At 40.1% G+C, this 13,871-nt stretch overlaps 1 protein-coding gene across 3 annotated transcripts; it reads left to right on the forward strand.

The window, feature by feature from the left end:
- The first annotated feature begins 2,745 nt into the window (after positions 1–2,745).
- Positions 2,746–12,967, forward strand: usf1 (upstream transcription factor 1). 3 transcript variants are annotated; one of them, XM_080429599.1, is made up of 11 exons: positions 2,746–2,782; positions 3,170–3,246; positions 3,356–3,405; positions 3,566–3,678; positions 5,466–5,579; positions 8,089–8,239; positions 8,587–8,674; positions 9,199–9,257; positions 9,380–9,480; positions 9,747–9,875; positions 11,680–12,967. In XM_080429599.1, exons 2-11 carry the CDS (start codon positions 3,239–3,241, stop codon positions 11,767–11,769), a joined length of 903 nt encoding a protein of 300 aa, XP_080285725.1. In that variant the 5' UTR covers positions 2,746–2,782; positions 3,170–3,238; the 3' UTR covers positions 11,770–12,967. The 3 variants fall into 3 exon arrangements, with proteins under 3 accessions (XP_080285725.1, XP_080285724.1, XP_080285726.1); XM_080429598.1 differs by having other exon boundaries at positions 2,771–2,832; XM_080429600.1 differs by having other exon boundaries at positions 2,771–2,832; positions 9,380–9,474.
- Positions 12,968–13,871: the final 904 nt, after the last annotated feature.

Here is a 13,871-nt window from a genome sequence, read left to right on the forward strand (position 1 = left end):
AAACAGAATACTAAAACATTTTCAGGTAGGTGACACATTTTAAGCCAATCAGGAGAGAGCACTGAATATGCATTTTCTGTTGGAGAGACATGGGAGACTCCTTTTACTGAACAAACACTCTATAGCAATGAGTACTATTAGAATATAGAGCTATTTAACACTTATTTTAACCAAAGTAAATCACTTACCCAGTTGCAGTGCACAGTGTACGCAGTTAGTTTGGTTGTCCGCTAGAGAGCGCCAGAACTCTGGTTATTAATGTTTTGAAATGCTTCAAATTTTATGTTCAACTTTTGTTTAATTTTTTTTAGATAAATACAAATCTTAAACTATCCCTGTTCCTTTCCAGCTGACAACTTGAGTTACTCGACTCGCTGTCATTCCTTTTGGATAATGTTTTGTCACTTTTATAGCACTCACATTAGCATTAGTCTATTTTTCAAGGTGACTGGTATCACTTTATTCTGTACTGTAGCACTTAGAGATTTGTTTCAAATGTAAAATGCAATGTAACTAAAATGTATTATTAGGGCCCGAGCACTGCAACAGTGCAAAGCCCTATTGAAATTGCAAAGATTATTATTATTATTCTTCCCCATAATGAATCGTGTTTTTGAGGGCCTAAACGTACTCAAAACGCTGCACAATTTTGCACACACATCATAAGTGGCGAGATTACGTATTTTAATGGTCTCAAAAGGGGGCGTGGCCTAATGGCTTTAAACGTTGAAGCCCCACAATAGGGGTTCATCTACATGTAGGCCTATGAACATTGGTAAACACCTGTATCATGTCCCGACTTACAAAAAAGTCTCTTGGAGCCATGACCTAACCCCAACAGGAAGTCAGCCATTTATTTTGATTTATAGTGGCATTTTATCCCATTTTCTGCCATTTTCACAAGTCGTACTTTAACAAACTTCTCCATCTCCTAGGAGGATGTTAAGAATCACCTCAAACTCACTCAGTGTACACAAGAGACCTTACAGTACGTTTTAACAACGGGCGACTCTCGGGCGATCGCCGGGCGACATCGTCCAAAAGATAAAGAAAATCCATCTTTCATCGCCCCCCCGCCCACTTCGCCCTATCGCCAGTAGTTGCCGGCTCTCATAGACATTTAATGCACTTCCGGAAAATACTATCCTGAATCGCCCGCTGTTAAAACGCACCGTTAGCGTCTACCTTTATAAGTCTATGGGTGTCATTAGAATCAGATCAGAGAGTCCTTGTTCTTAATTGGTGTTATTAGCCCCACCCCCACTTCTGATTGGTCAATATTTGATAGTTCATATTTGAACGGTTTGTCGTACAGACTTGTGAGTCGCCACACTTGATTTGATTGAGAGTCCTTGTCCTCCATTGGATCTACTTAGCCCTGCCCCCTATTCTGATTGGTCAATATTTCATATTTTCTATGTTTTGCTATAACTTTTGAACAGTTTGTCGTACAGAGTCATGAGTCGTCTCACTGGACTCGGTTGAAAATCCATGTCCTTCATTAAAGTTACTTAGCTCTGCTCCCTGTTCTGATTGGTCGATATTTGCCCGTAACATGGACAGAGGTGCGAATGGCTCGGTCATCGCAGCTAGCAGCTTTAATTATTATTACTTGCGCCCGCTGAGGCGATTGTCATTTCCCGGTAAAGGAGACACAGTCTCAGGGTCAGATTTATCCTTTACCTCTAAAAAGGTGACTATTATCTTTGGTGAGTATTGATTGATTGATGTACTTTATTTAGTAAGACATGAGAATAACAGTACATGGAAGTACAAATTCACAATACAAGGTCTACTAAACTGGAAGACTCATTAAGCACTGAGCAATTGTTTAAGATGAGATCCCCAGGCACACAAATCATGGTGACAAGAGACAGACAGATATACACACTACTATACAGCATGTCATACAATCAGTTTACAGGTTACTGGTATGAAGACTGAAAAAAAATGTACAAGAGAAGAAAGAGAAAAGGGGGGTAGGGGGGTAGGTTAAGACTTGGACAGGGGGCATTTTAGAATTGCAGCCTCCTGAAGCCCTGAAGGTGTATCTTTAGGGCAGTTTTGAAAGTGAGTAGGGTTTTACACTCCTTCACTCCTTTTGGTAGGGCATTCCACATTTTTGATGAATAGCATGAGAACGAGTTCATTCCCTTAGTTGAGCCAAATCTGGGTTGAACATGATTTGTGGAGCTGCCTCTGGTGTTATGATCATGTAGCCTGGTAAACCCTCCCTCCGGAAATCTCATTTCCATTTGATTTCAGAAGTGATGGAAATGAGATTTCCGGAGGGAGGGTTTACCAGGCTAATGATCATGGACTTCATTAACATTTTGGAAGTATTTTGACAAATAGTAGCCTATATAAACTGACCCTGGATCGGAGCTTTGAATCCTTGTCCCTCAGCTCAGATCATCGTCACACCGACACTTAAATGTGTCAGATTATGTGACTTGCACCACAGTGTTTACTTTAGCTTTCTTATTATTGGAGAGTTGGAGTAAAATGGGCATGTGGTGTGGGACAATTTATTTTTCATACATTTGACATTCAATCAATATGCTGATACCAACATTCTGTGGCAACAAATCTTTGTAGTGTTACAATACAAAATAAAACGTCTGTAAACTGACTGAGTTTAAATCACTCTATATGCAAATCTGCAACGTCTCTGTGGCAACAGAGTTCGATAGGACACTCATGCCAGTGTAACGCCATCGCACTTGCGCAGAGCAGACGGTGAGTGTGTGTTGACAAATACCGGGGGAGGGACCACTGCGTCGTAAGTACATCTTTGTCCAGATGATGGCATATTAACAACGATCCAACCCTGTAAGCTAAATATAACTTATCAAATGTCGTTTCCCATCATATCTGCCGGGCTAGGGCGAATACGCATACTCCATAAGCCTCATTAACCACGGCTATGAGGAAAAGTGCTTTGTGGTTGAAACATCTGCATAAAACCGCTGGGGCCGAGTAGCATTGTGTAGGATCCAGTAGCAGTAGCATCTACCGTGCATCACAATGCAACAACCACGGTTCAACTCATCCAGCTTCCTGTGCACGATTTGACTGCATAAAGTCGTATTCTTGCGCTGGTTGCAAACCTTTGTTCACTCGTTTGTTTCGTGTTTCTCTTTTCAAACTTGTGAACTTTCTCCTATAGTCTGGGCTCCAGAGTGAGTGAGTGAGTGAAGGCGGTCTCCTCATCTAAAGACTGTTGTTGGTGGAGGAAATGAAGAGGTTAGAAGGAACTGTATTATTTTGGGGTGGAATGCATACAGTACCTTATGAATGAAACGGCATATTATCAATACTAATCATAAATCTACCACTATATCTCTGTATGCAGTCAGCAGAAGAGCCCGGACCCAGATGGGACCATTCCTGTCAACGAGGAAGGTTGGTGTATTGTCAATAAAAAGTTGAAGTTTTGACCCCGACTGGAGTTTTGGCTTTGAAAATTAGGATGGTTTTGCTGTACATTATAGAATTGAAACATGATACAAAGCATGACCTACTAATAATGGGAATTTGACAAAGTCCACATCTGTTTTCTCAGGGTCGGTAGCCACAGCAGAAGCTCCAGCTGCTATTGCCACCATACAGTCTGCCACCACTTTCTCTGACCAACCTATCAAATATCTCTTCAAGACTGAAGGAGCTGGTGGGCAGGTAGGATTTAGGGAAACGGTCTTTCCTTACAGTAGCTTCTCATGTTCATTTTGTATTCAGAAACAAGGTGATGTCAGGAGGGAACAACCAGGAAATGGATCTAACTACATCATTATAGTGCTTTTTAGGGGTTACAGCAATACGATCAAGATCATAGAGAAGTGGAACTAGATATAAAAATGACTTATACAGCTCAGAACTGAGAACTTATTGCCAGTGTAGTGTATGGAGGACACATGGATGGATCTAGTTCTGGTTTTCAGGTACCTGAAACAAAGGAAAATGACAATTTACAAGATAAACAACAACGTGAAAATCAAGTCAATCATCAATATAAGTCAGTTTTTCAGCTGCATTGTTTGTGAAAAGAGCTCAAAACACAAGATGGTGGGTTTGCTGATTTATAATTAATTATCATGAAAATCAGTTCTTATATTTATTTTAATGTTGAATGTTAGATATCTGAAGAGCATATGCCCCTCTGAATGGATGCCATACTAATAAGACCCTGGGTTTCCAGCAGTGAACCATGGCATCCAGGATACATGTAGTTGCTTTTTATTCATTGACATTCCTAGAGGTCATTATAAATGCACAACAAAGTTGGTAATTTAAGTGAGCAATAAGCTAATATAGATCAGTGGAATAATCATGTGTAAGCATTCCAGATATTGTATAATAAATAGGGCTGTATAGAATTTATTCGTATAGATTTCCAGGATGTAAGAGTATACTGTACATTCGAAAGACTGTCATACAGGCTGGTGCACTGAATTGACAGGAGGCAATATATCCCTTTTGTATTTTATTATAAAGCACATAGATTTCTTTCTTAATACAAAGATCTGTGTACTGCAGCATATCCAGGATAGAAGCAAAGAGCAGAGAGAACCTAGCCTGGTAAACCCTCCCTCCGGAAATCTCATTTCCATTTGATTTCAGGAGCTCAAGCTCCTGAAATCAAATGGAAATGAGATTTCCGGAGGGAGGGTTTACCAGGCTAGAGAGAACCAGGGAAAGTCCAACCAATCATAAGCGAGAATACAATCACAGACTATATGAATGACTCAGAGAATATGTGATTACATCATGATACTGTATTATGTTTAAGCATGAATGACTGCTGAACTGTGTGTTAATGTCATTGTTATCAAAACAGTGTTGCGTTCTTTTCCTTGGACAATGATTACACTGGTACTAGTCAGCAGAGTTCATAGAAATAAGGTTTAAGCATCAAGACACATTTAGCATTACACTTTGTCGGATTCCTTCACAGCATTTAAAAATACATTCTTGAATTCTCATAATCAGCTAATTTAGAACACTGCAGGACACTGCCACGGCAAAGACCAAAGTATAGGGTGTTGAATCACACTTGCCATAAAAGGCATGGGTTTCCGAGGCTACACTTGCCATGATAATGTGGCTCCTTGGCTTTTGCATGATGGTGGAAAATGTTTGTTAGGCACTGCCCCCCACCCTCACAATTCTAATGCTGATCAAATTATTCAGTGGATAACAGCATTGTCCACAGTAAAGCTAGAGCAAAGGTTTATATTTATATTTCCTGTCATTTGCTTTGCCCTCTAAGAACGTCATCAGACCTAACCCATCCCAGGAATGTGTTCTCCACACCATGTCAGAGCCACTTGAGCCATCTCCTTCTCTAACCTTAACCTAAACACTTAACCACTTCTGATTGATTGACTCACCAATTAAAAAACAAAATGTTATAATCAAAAACTTTTTTTTTTTTTTTTTTTTTTGTAATATGTGAATTGTGACAGGTGACCTACAGAGTGATCCAGTTGTCGGACGGTCAGCTGGAGGCTCAAACAGATGGAGGAGGCGCAGTCAGCCTGGTCACTGGGTTTCCTGCTGCTGCACAGTCTCTCACACAGGTGACAATCCAAACTCTTTCTCAACTCCATTTCACAGTTCACCACATTAACATAGTCACACCATTTTCATATCTATATCTCCATCATTAATACACACTAAATACTGGCCAACTGACACACTCAACAAGTTCTAATTTTATAACAGTGATGTGCAGTGTTTGGTTTTTATGTAGCATGTATAATATAGCTGTCAATTTGTTGTTAACTGGTGTACTGAGCCTACCTAAATACCAAGTCAACTTCCTAGTTCACATGGTGAATAAAACTATTCTATTTATGAACAGGGTTTAACTTACAGACACACTGGGCCTTATCGTGCACTCGGCGCAAAGCAGTGCAAAAGCGCAGCGCAATTGTTATTCTTAGTTTCCAACCACCTTGGTCTTTAAATGAGGTGTGGTTTGGGCCCCGGTTAAATCCTGTTTCTCCCTCTCCAATGTACCAAAAAAAGCTAGTAATGACACTTGAGCTGTGCTTAAGTTGGCACCGTGTTGCACTGGGTGTGTGATAGGGCCCATTGTATTATGTGTCCACATAACAGATACACTCTGTGTCTACAGACACTGTCTCTCTACAGACACTCACTGCCTTTACATACAGACACACTACATCTACAAGCACTGTCTCTCTACAGACACACTGTCTTTAAATACAAACACACTGCCTCTCAAACGTGGTCTTTGTACAGACACACATTAGTCTCAGCAGCTCTCTGTTGACACACCCTGTATCTACAGACACACTGTGGGCCCTATCTTCCGTGCATAACTTAACGCCTGCAGCTATGTCTAAAGGCAGCTCTCCACCGCACCGATTTTGGGCCAACGGAAATGTTGGTTTCGGAAAGCGTTGGAAAGCGTCTGCCGCCGAAAAATTGTTGTCAGATATTGTCGTTCCGCCAGGTCGGACCTCTTTCGACCCAACTGAGAGAAACCGAGCATGTTCAGCTTTTGGGCCGACTGGTAGAGTCACGGGGTAGTGAAGAGGGGAGAGAGGAGGGGGGTAAAGGTTTGGTCCGAGCTAGCATTGGTGTTGCCAGATTCTGTGAGTGAAACAAGCGACCAAAGAATCTCGAAAGCAAGCCCAAATAAGCAACGACACTTCAGAAACCAGCCCAAACTAAAGCAACCAGCAGCTATTAATATTTACAAGCGACTTTACAGGAAAACAAGCCCAAAGTCGCTTATAATAAGTAGACCTGGCAACACTAACAGGCCAGCCTACCAGTGTTAACGCATTTGCACAACAATGTGCGCTGCGGCCGACAGTTTGTGCTGAACTAAATGCCAACTTTTGCCAACAGACTACCAGTCTGTTGTAGTCTGACTCTGAGAGTCACCTTTAACTTGCGCCGTGGGGGTTTGTCCGAGCATTATGCCAAGCACAGCACCGGCGCTAGACCCAAACGTCTCCTGACGTCAGGAGAAGCGTGTGAAACAAAAGGTCTCTGCTAACCAACACATTGAAAGGAGAGATGTCCAAACTAAGGCAGTCTAATCACTGTAGCCTCTGCCTAATCATGTCTCATGTCCAACTCCAACAGACCTCTGTGATATCTTGACATACCAACAAATATTCACATTCTCAGTTGGCTTATTATTATTTTATTAAAGCATCCCAATGTGTTGCGTTTCTTCCCCTCTCTCTTATCTCACATTGACAGCCTTACAGAGCTCTCCAAAAGTTTTGAGAGTTGAGAGACATATGTATGTTTCACTTAGTTGCGCGCTACTGCTGCACAAAAATATCTGATTAGCCTAACTGGTGATACAAACACAAATGACACAAGAAATTAACAGTCAAACTTTTGCGGATTGCAGGAAAATTTGAAGCACTATCACTTATTCAGAAGTGCCGGGGTCCAAGTGTACACCCGCTGTGAAGCCACTTGCGCTCTGATGGCGCTACACCACGCCTCATTTCAAGATCAACCGCACCTCCACTCGCACAATGTAGACAATCTTAAGCGCAAAGTAGTTGCGTGTGAGGACAATATCATAACGCCGGTGCATGACACTATAATAACTCCTAGCGCATAGCACTGGTCTCTGCAGACAGTCTGTACAGACATACTGTTTTGCAGGCTTTCATGCCCTGCAAGCTGAATTGATTCTTACAGACAGCTGATTATTCAGTATTCACCATGCTTGGAAAGTATGGGGATTTTGTTGTTGTTACAGTGTTGCACAATAATGAATTTGAATATGAATATTTTTGTATTGTTAATCATGTTTTGATAAAAACTTGATGAGTAAGACAATTAATAATTTCTAGCATATAAAATATATTCATTTCTTTTCTTCATGTAAAGAAAGTCATATAAGGTTTGATTCGGCCTGCCATGTTGTAAATGGAACACACACACGCACACGCACACGCACACGCACACGCACACACACACACACACACACACACACACACACACACACACACACACACACACACACACACACACACTCTCTCACTCACTCACTCACTCACAGCTGAATTCATGTGTGTTATGTTTCAGGCTGTGTTCTCCCAGTCAGAGAGTTTAGAGGGAGACACCTCAGAGACACAGTACACATACTACCCTGCCACCATCGCAGACGCCACAACCGCTACCATGGTTACCACCGTACAAGCCTCTGATACCCTGCTGGGACAGAGCACTCCAACAGGTGTGTGTGTGTGTGTGTGTCTGTGTGTGTGTGTGTTAGAGAGATTGATTGAATACTCTGTTAGTCAAAAAAACAGCACAGAGGTACAGTAAAACATTTAGGCTAAAAGGATAACACAAAAAAGTCCTGGGGACTTATTTCCTGTGTGTGTGTGTGTGTGTGTGGTGTGTGGGGGGGTATGCTGCAAAATAATAATGCTGCAATGTGATCTGATTTACATTGAAAAGTTATTATTAGCAGTGCTAGAACAGGACTCTGACATGGTCACCTTGCTAAACAATAAAGTGAGTATTATATATATTTTTTGAATTCTTGTACAGGCACATTTAACATTCCTTTTTCCACAGGGCAGGTATATGTGATGATGTCACCACAGGAAGTTTTGACAGGAGCCAATCAGAGGACCATCGCGCCACGCACGCAGCCGTACATAGTGTAATGACACATTGCTATATTACATTATCTAAACCTTTACGGTTTAAATGTAGCTGAATGTAAATAAATAAAACATTAGAACAGCGTTTCTCAACTAGACAATTTTACTTTAACTTCTGTCACAGTCTGAAAACTCGTTTCTTCATTCCACCTCTTCTCCAAACACTTATTTATTGTCTTTGTGTCTGTATTTGTTGCCTATTTAGATGGACACTTAAGTTAATTAGATAAATGTTAGCCATGTTGTTTACAGGTTATTTTAGATGCTAGATCTTCTAGGTCTTCTTATGATCTATCTTGATTCTTTTGAAGCACATTTATTTGAAGCACATTTTATTTGCACTCTAATCCCTGGAACACTTACCGTATTGTTGGTTGACTAGAATTCATGTCTCTTACTCCAACCTTGTACTTTATAAGTCACTCTGGAATGGATGAAAGCATCTGCTACAGTAAATGGCTAAATTGTAATGGTGGATTCTGTGATTTCTAAAAGCTAATATGTTGTACTGATTGTTTTGTAGAAAACAGGACACTCCTCGTGCTTCGAGAGATGAGAAAAGGCGAGCCCAACATAATGAAGGTGTGTGTTCAGATGCTAATATTTCCATATTCAGATATGCTTTATCAGGAAATACTACCAGACCTATGAATCTTAGATGTCAAGAATCCACCAGATAACAAAATGCGATTTCTTTCCTGAAGTTGAGCGCCGGCGCAGAGACAAGATTAACAACTGGATTGTGCAGCTCTCCAAGGTCATTCCAGATTGTAATGTGGACTACACCAAGACGGGCCAAGTGAGTGTGAGTTTATCGAAAACACTTTTCTTGGTCAAATACATGAATATGAATGTGAGCAAAATTGAAGACAATATGATCAGTACAAAACACAAAGCTACAAAGATAGTGAGTTAAATTGAATGCTAGTAGGAATCAAAGTAGTCAGATGTCAAATGTACATCAGAGTGTATTATTTCACTCCGTAGACAGCTGAGACTAAAGGCACATGAAGGCTCTTGAATTTTACAAAATGTAAAACTTATCATTCCTCATCTTGTGTCTGGTTTCAGAGTAAAGGAGGGATCCTGTCCAAGGCATGCGACTACATCAAGGAACTAAGGCAAGGCAGCCTGAAACTGGGAGAGGACATCGGCACCCTGGATCGTCTCAGGATTGACAACCAGTTACTGAGGCAGGAGGTAGAGTAAAATGTTTTGAACATCTCTGGGTGGATCGGTGGTTACACAGAATTCACACCGGCAGCAGTAGCGATTACTGCCGATACGTTCTTCTGCTAAATAGGTGTACAAAACACCCATGTCACCTTCGTGTGTATGCCTAGTCCACACTTATTTCAGAAGATGGCGCTCTTCTGGTTAGCTGCCGCTTTGTTTAAAAATGAGCGGGTCTACTACTTCCATAACTGCAGATCAGAGCTGGAGACAATAAATACCTGTGCCTACTGCAGAATCATTTGTCCCTAAAATGAATGCTGAAAGTGTAACATTTCCCAATGAAGTCAAAAGCCAGATGTTAGTGGGTGTACGTGGGTTTTTTGCCAACTGGGAAAGGGGCTTTACGAACATAAAACTTGCCAGTACCCATGAGCAAAGGCACATTTTCTGGGTGCCCCAGAATGCCTGCCCACTGCTCCTAATAATTAGGATGTGATAAATGTGCAGGACAAATTCAGGGTATGTGTAACGATACATAATAATTTGCATCTCTTCACTGTTACGGTTCTTTTTAGGATCAATTGTAAGATTCTCCTGATCACATTTAGTGCAAGCAGTTGACCATTACCATTTGAAGGCCTGTTTCAAAATCAAATCACAGTGGTTATTCCTACATGTTACTTTGGAGTAAGGGCTGGGCCTGGGACACATGGGAAACACTGAAGTTCTCCCCTCATAACCACAACAATGGATACCTTTCATTCTTCTCACATTTTAAGTTAAAGAGCTTCAGCATATAGTAGTTTATGAGCTTAACACTTTTAACAATTTAAGTTGCTCAATCTATCCATTGCATTGCCATGAGCTTGAATGGTAAAACTGACTCTTAGGAATTTAAAATCCAGGTTATTGTCCCTAGTTTTACTAGAGGACATTCTCTGCATCCAGCAGGGTTTTAAAGAGAGGATTTCGATTCATGATCTGAAACAGAACATGTTTCACCTGACTGCACTGCCGACTTTGCCTGGAAGTCGCCACTGCAATGCTCATACCTATTTAGTCCTTATGATCAGCTATGATAACTGAAGTCACCCACTCCCAGTGTAAACTTGTGATGTGGCAGTAAGGTTGAAGTTAAAGTAAAAATCACACCCTGTGTGAAGTGGGCGGTGTCTTGCTAGCTAATCACAATACTGAATGGAGTCGATCAATCATGTACAAAGGATAAATACATTTATTGAAACACTCTTTGAAAAAACACTTGAAAAAAACCAAATTTTGGTTTTTTTCAAGTTATGGTTGCTTATATAGGGCTATGCACATGTGTCATGTGACACTGGCCAATCACAGTCCTGAATAGGCTGTGATTGGCCAATCACAGCGCAGGATAATTCTACTAATTTCCTGGGCCCAGATCACAGCGCAGGAAAATGTACATTTTTCCAAATCTCACTTATAGGGGCGGTTTCACCGCCCAAAAATATATGAAACAGAGTCCAAAGTCTGGATTTAAGACTGAAGATGACCAGGCTTTTGCACCTCAACTGTCAAATTGTGGAACCCAGCATGGACCTAACACTGGCATATTAACTTCACAACAGTCACCTCTTTGGGTGAGCTTTAATGTAACCAATCTGGAATCATTGTAACCTGGTCATTGTTCTCTAATTGATATGGTCCCACTCCCTTTGCCTTTTTGTTTTGTTGATTTTGGAAGTGCTTCACATTCAACACATCTGATCAGATTGCAAGAGGTTAGCCACAGTCTTTCCATGGGTCATGAAAAGCATGAGCATCTGTTGTGTTTTGTTGATGTTTGGTTGCTCAGGTGGAAGACTGGAATTCTAAGAACCAGATCCTGAGGAACTTGCTGAGACAACATGGCATCGTGGGCTCGTCCACCACAGACCCTCAGTGAGAAGAAGTCAAGTGATGACCACACCGAAGATAACGTCAAGCCAAAATAGTACTTGAAATGCGTGACCTGCTCTCTTCAAATCAGTCAGATGTCGCTCATACTCATGTGGAGTTAAATGTGAATTTATGTAAACATCTTGATTTTTGTCTGTTGTTGGCTTTTATTGGATTACAATCAAAAAGAGGATTTTAGGATTTGTAAATATTGTTGCCCCATTCACATAGGTTGGAGACTTGTGGGCTTGTATGCCTGCCTTATAAAAGACAATCGCTGGAATCCCTTCAGGAGAAAATGGAAATCCTGTTGAACATGGACATTTTGGCAGTAACACACAAGAGGGAGTCATATAGTGTACTGTGAAATTTTAACACTGCTGTGTCGTGGTCGAACGCCAAGTCCAACGCGATTGTAATTGTTTTACATCATACACTTTGTGGCCATTTTGGTGACAGTTGATATGTGAGTTGCCCAGTTTGTGTGATTATTTGGAGGTCAAAAATAATGTTGGTCATTCAGAAGCTGAAAACCCCTTTTTATAACTCGGTGACATCTGACTGATTTGGTACAGCAGGTCACCTATGTAATAGATTGTGCATGAAACAGCGCAGGTCTTTGAATATTCATTGAATAGTAAGTTCAGCAAATGTATATTCCCTTTGAACTCGCATTCAGCTACTTTGCTACTTTGCTCTAAAATATTTGGAAGTATTCAAATACTGTTTTATGAAGACACGCCTATTCACCACGATGTATTGAAAAAATACGTGTTTTCTTGAGAAGCCCTTTCTGAATGCCTCCTTCAACAAAAATGTTATGATTGTTCCATCAACATTTAATAAGCTCTTAACATATGAAAACATGTCATGTCATTTTTTTTTATTTGTTTATATTTTTCTTAAACTTTTCAATTCTGTGTTTTTTACTTAATTATCAAACGCACTCATGTTGAAGTCTCCAAAATATTTTTTTCTCTGACTTTTCGTCAGATTTAGCAGATGATATATGATACAATTCATCAATGGTTAACTATTTTGCTTTGTATTTCTTTCCATTAAGCTCACTGGAGACAATGTACAATTGCATTGCAACAATGTAACTAACGAACTAACCAATTGAGAATGAGTTTCTAAGCATTGCATTGTATGTAGCCTATGTATGTCTTTATAAAATTAATAATAATAAAAATGAGCGAAACAGCCTGGGTCTCGACAGTGTTACATTATTATGACATCCATTATCATCAACAGTGGTGTAAAGTAACTTAAGTACATTTACTCAAGTACTGTACTGAAGTACACTTTTGAGGATTTTTTTTACTTTACTGGAGTTTTACTCCACTGTCAGAGGCAAATATTGTACTTTTACTCCACTACAATTATTTGAAAACCTTTACTAGTTACTTTGTAGATTTAGATTATTATTACAAAACATACATTAACCACTTCAGCTCTGTATATATTTGGACCATTTGAAAATAGCCGATCTACAAGCATTGTGAGCTGCTATTTTCAAAATATTTGTATACATTTGAAAACATGTGAAATGGGACATTCTGCATAATGAGTCCTCTCAACTTTTGGTACCAATACTTGTACTTTTACTCAAGTTCATTTTTTATTCCGGACTTTTTCTATGATACTTTTACGTAAGTAAAAAAGTACTTTTTCCACCACTGAGCATCAATAGTCAGGGAATATTATCAGAATAATGTCATATCTAGGAATAAATTCCTTACCAAGAAATTTCTTCACCAATGTGTTTGTAAAGGTGTCTAGTAACACATCTCACAAAAACTGAAATGCAGTTGCCCTAGGGGAATTTTTGACAGCAGCTGAAAGTTGGGGTACCCACCATAACCTTATGCGGGGAAAAACATGTAAATTTGATTCTGTTTTAAGTAGCATGTGAGGGGTCAAACTAGGGTGTTTTTATGATTATGAATCCATTGCAAAAATTTTTTTTGCACCAAAACCACTCCTTGGGCTAAAAACGGCCCAATCTCAATGGGCTTTTTACACAAAAAAATTACCTGGAAAGCAAGGAGTGGTTTTGGTGCAAAACAAATGCTTGCAATGGATTCAGAATCATAAAAACACCCTAGT

Source organism: Gymnoscopelus braueri, assembly GCF_963280865.1.
Source record: "Gymnoscopelus braueri genome assembly, chromosome: 5".
NCBI classification, from domain to species: domain Eukaryota; kingdom Metazoa; phylum Chordata; class Actinopteri; order Myctophiformes; family Myctophidae; genus Gymnoscopelus; species Gymnoscopelus braueri.